At 41.5% G+C, this 3961-nt stretch overlaps 1 protein-coding gene across 1 annotated transcript; it reads left to right on the top strand.

Moving 5' to 3' along the window:
• Positions 1 to 507: 507 nt before the first annotated feature.
• LOC124327465 (alpha-crystallin B chain-like) lies at positions 508 to 2435 on the top strand. The gene is made up of 3 exons (XM_046786400.1): positions 508 to 1143; positions 1554 to 1678; positions 2118 to 2435. The coding sequence occupies exons 1-3, from the start codon at positions 1111 to 1113 to the stop codon at positions 2308 to 2310; spliced, it is 351 nt and encodes a 116-aa protein (XP_046642356.1). The 5' UTR covers positions 508 to 1110; the 3' UTR covers positions 2311 to 2435.
• Positions 2436 to 3961: the final 1526 nt, after the last annotated feature.

Consider the following 3961-nt stretch of genomic DNA (forward strand, 5'->3'; position numbering starts at 1 on the left):
TTCATTGATGGACCATTGAATCGCACCTAAATTTAGCCAGCTTTAAAAATAGGATCATTTGTGTGATATATACCGGATTGAAATTGCCGGAAGCTGTAGGAAAGGAAATAAATAATTGGATCCCAGACAAAAATAAATAAAATAAAAAAAATCTGGGAATTGTGAGTTATTTATATGAAATCGAGATACACCCACATCCAGCAGCGGTTTAACGAAGCGGCTTAATCATCATAGCATAGAGCAGTAGCAGCAGCTAGTCAAATTCGTGTGCAAGCAGGAAAAAGAATAGGGCCAATCAAAAAATATATACGATCTTTCTCCCTTTCTCTCCCCCCTCGAGCAATCTAATCAATCGTTGAGGGGGATCAACAAGTGGCAGGCAGTCCGGATGAGAATTCGTAGAAAATTGATGCCGTTGATGCAACGAACGTATATATGCAGCAAACACATCGACGACGATTGCACCGCTGCTGCGCTTCTATTTCCCCCAGTGTTGGCTGGGTTCAGTGTGGCTATAGAATACACGTCCGACCTCCCGAAAAAGAAAAGAGCGAGCAGCTTTTATTGTTTATACAGCCATTAAACGTTCAATACATCTATTTGAGTTGGCAAACACACACAAAAGGAATCAGGCGAATCAAGGTATATAGACGACGACGTCTATATATCTAGACAACAGCAAGAGAAAAGCGGCAGCTGTTATTGATCGTCGTGTGTGTGGCGTTCTCTCAATCAACTCGGACCTGTTTCATACGCCAAAAGGGCCGGAGACTGTGTGTGTACTATCGTTGGTCCAGCAATTATTAGACACAGTGGGAGAGCATACAGAGAGACGGGGCTCTCCAAAGTGCACTGGGGCAAAGCAATCAGAAGAGCACCACCAAGACATTTTGCGAGCCTTCTATCCAGCATCCAGCAGACAGCAGTTTTGCTGGTGCCCTCCGCCAATATCGATCGCTGTGGAGGTCGACCATCGATCGCCGCTCTCACATCTTTCGCAGGTGTCTAATATCGAACGTTGGCTGGCTGGCTGGCTGGTTGGCTGGTTGGCGCTGGTCGTATAGTCGATCGTCACATCTCTTCCGAGTTATAATAACAACTAGGGACGCGATGAGGTGGCTCAAGGAGGGTTCGATCTTCAAGGTATATAATTCACGTTTTACTAGCTCCTCGCACACAACTGTTGCCCAGCAGATTTCTAGTTGGATCGTTAACGAGCTGGAAACGGCCACTTACTGGTTATAGTCTATGCCATACAGACTCACTGGATTTTTGTATGAATCCTATCCCTCACCTATGGAGAGTCTCTGAGTGTTCATTGAGCGGATAATTAAACTCCTTTACTCCCGAAATCTAGTAGTAGTAGTACTCTGCCCGTACTCTGCAAACTATTGATTACTTCCGCTTAAATTATTTGAAAGTTAGACTTTTTCGTGGGGCGTGAATTCATTTGCTAATCAGATCGTGTTTCTCTCTCTCTCTCTCGCTCTTTTTTGTATTCTTATATATTTCTTTGATTTCTGCGATTTCTGTTTCTATGGTTCATTCATTAGTTGGAAGTGAATGTGGCGCCGTTCGGATCGACCGGAATCAAGGTGTTTATGACACACGGAGGGGATCTCATCGTCCACGCCGGACACGACGAACAAATGGAGAACGACGGACACATCAGTAGGAGGTACGTAACCATCAAAGATTCATTCCACCCCGCACACAAAGTTTTCGCCATTAATTCCGGACTGGCGTTACTTATTGCCGCTGTGTAGAGTTACTTCCGCGTGTTTATTTTATGAGGCCCATTTGTAGAAATTCAACGGTGAATTCCCCGTTTCCCACCGGCTTTTCACTTCGCGTTTTTTTTTTTCTTTTTGTCAAGAATTAATACGAGTTTCTTATTACCGTTTGGTTTGGCAATTCCAATACAGCTGACGACAAATCCTTTCAGACTCTTTTCACCATTTTTAATACAAAAAGAAACGGAAGTTTTTCATTGGACATTTCGTCGGTCGAGTCAGGCCATCTATCGGCGAAAGCTTTCGTTAAGATGACTAAAAAACGGCGCTCAAATTCAAATTCATTCTAGTTAAATATTTTTTGTTTTGTTTCTTGTGCGACAGATTTGAAGGGCGGATCGCTATTCCGATGGGTGTGGATGCCAACAGCATCGAGTCATCTCTTTCACCGGATGGGATACTGACGATCGTAGCCAAAGAAACGGCAAACAAATACGAGCGAATCATTCCGGTCTTTCCGGCCGATCCGCATCGTCACTTGTCTGACCATCCACACGTCTCTCCCGGTGGACCCTAAATTCTGTTACGATTGATGGAAGTCATACTTTATACATCCAATTGTAAACCACTATAGTGTCCTTCCTCTGTGAGCAGAAACGCTTGCTATAATAGTTTTACACGGTGTCAGGGTGATATGAATATACAGTAGCTCCACAGTATTTCCGGATTTCTATAAATGACTTCATGGAGAGTTTGACCAAAACAATGATTAATTGATGGAACCATCAATTGAAACGTAAAAATGACCCTATCTTCCGTTAGCTTAGCTCTGAAGCATGTTATAGATGGTAAATTGGTTTGGTAAATCGATTTACCTGCTTCCTACAACAGCTGGCAAGTGAGAAAAGACAAAAGTTGTCTGCGACGAAAGTTCGGCTAAGTATAGCTTTCACGTCGGTTCAACTATCGTAGATTTATTTAAGTTTCCAACTCGAAATGTTTAATTTTATTACGCATTTGGCAAACGAGTTTTTCTTTGTAGAAAGTTGACGGATGTACGTATCTTGATGACCTAAGTGGTCATGTTGTCATTGTCATTGTCATCATTTTCATTATTGTGTCCATCTGTTCCTCGTTACCTAGCTCGTGGTTCAAACAAAGCAGCCAAGTGGAGATCCAGATATCACCAGTTCAACAAATGAGGTAAGGATTGTTTCGCCTGCCCTCGAGGCTCGACTTTTGATAACACTTTTTATTGACGTGCTGTGTCCTATAACTTAAAATGTTTCTCTAGATTCCCAGAAAAGTGAGGTGTGAAGTAAAGTGAGTCAAGTAGATTAATTAGGACTAATTGCATTATGTTAAAATACAGTATTCAACAGTTCAATCGAGATTAGCTATTATGCATTGCATAGCTTCCATGGAGACAGACACTAGACGACACTAGACGATACTAGACAATGGCAGGAAATTATCAATCGTAAACATGGAATTGTAACTTTAAGTTCCTTTCGTGATGTCTTATTATGTCGTTGTAAACATTTCCTCAATTCTATTAGGGATAGTACTATCAGTTAGTTTCTTGAGATTAAAAATTTGATTCTCGTCGGTACCTCGAGCTCGAGTAAGGGCTTATAAGGGTTATCGATCCGTCAATGGTTGAAAAAGGATTTTTCTTTGCGAGGATCGCGCTGCGTGTTGAAAGAGCTAGCTGCCAAGAATCGCATTTATTTATTCAAGAATTTCTTTGTTGTCGGAGTAAGAAGAATCCGGTTCAAGCTAGTGTAGGCTACGTACCATCCCATTCACAAAATAAAGTTGTGACTAAGAACAGCAGGATCGATGGCCTCAAGGAGTCTTTGGTGTAGAAGACTAGACGCTAGTAGCTTATAATGGGCACTTTACAACCCCAAGTACCGCATTCATTCTGAGTCACACAGCACTCTTCTTGCTTCAGCATTAACGGCATGATTCAAAAAAGAATTTTACATATTCGGAAAATTAACTGCTGGTTGTTTGTGTATATCTTTCGTGTTCTTGTAGTCATGTGAATGATGTGATTGTAAAGACGTGCACTAAAACTGAGAACAGATTTTCCTTTTATGTCTTTTTATCTTTGTTTGTTTCACGGCGTGCCTATATCCATGTTAAATCTCATTTTAAGTTTCTAAGCAAGAATTCAAAATAGCAAAAATTATATCGAGAAGTATAGGCCTACCCGATTAAAC

Source organism: Daphnia pulicaria, chromosome 1 (genome assembly GCF_021234035.1).
Source record: "Daphnia pulicaria isolate SC F1-1A chromosome 1, SC_F0-13Bv2, whole genome shotgun sequence".
In the NCBI taxonomy this organism is placed as follows: Eukaryota; Metazoa; Arthropoda; class Branchiopoda; order Diplostraca; family Daphniidae; genus Daphnia; species Daphnia pulicaria.

Coding starts and splice junctions, on each gene's coding strand:
- LOC124327465 (XM_046786400.1), top strand. CDS start 1,111: ATGAGGTGGCTCAAGGAGGGTTCGATCTTCAAG. Junction 1,144..1,553: donor AGGAGGGTTCGATCTTCAAG/GTATATAATTCA, acceptor TTCATTCATTAG/TTGGAAGTGAATGTGGCGCC. Junction 1,679..2,117: donor GACGGACACATCAGTAGGAG/GTACGTAACCAT, acceptor CTTGTGCGACAG/ATTTGAAGGGCGGATCGCTA.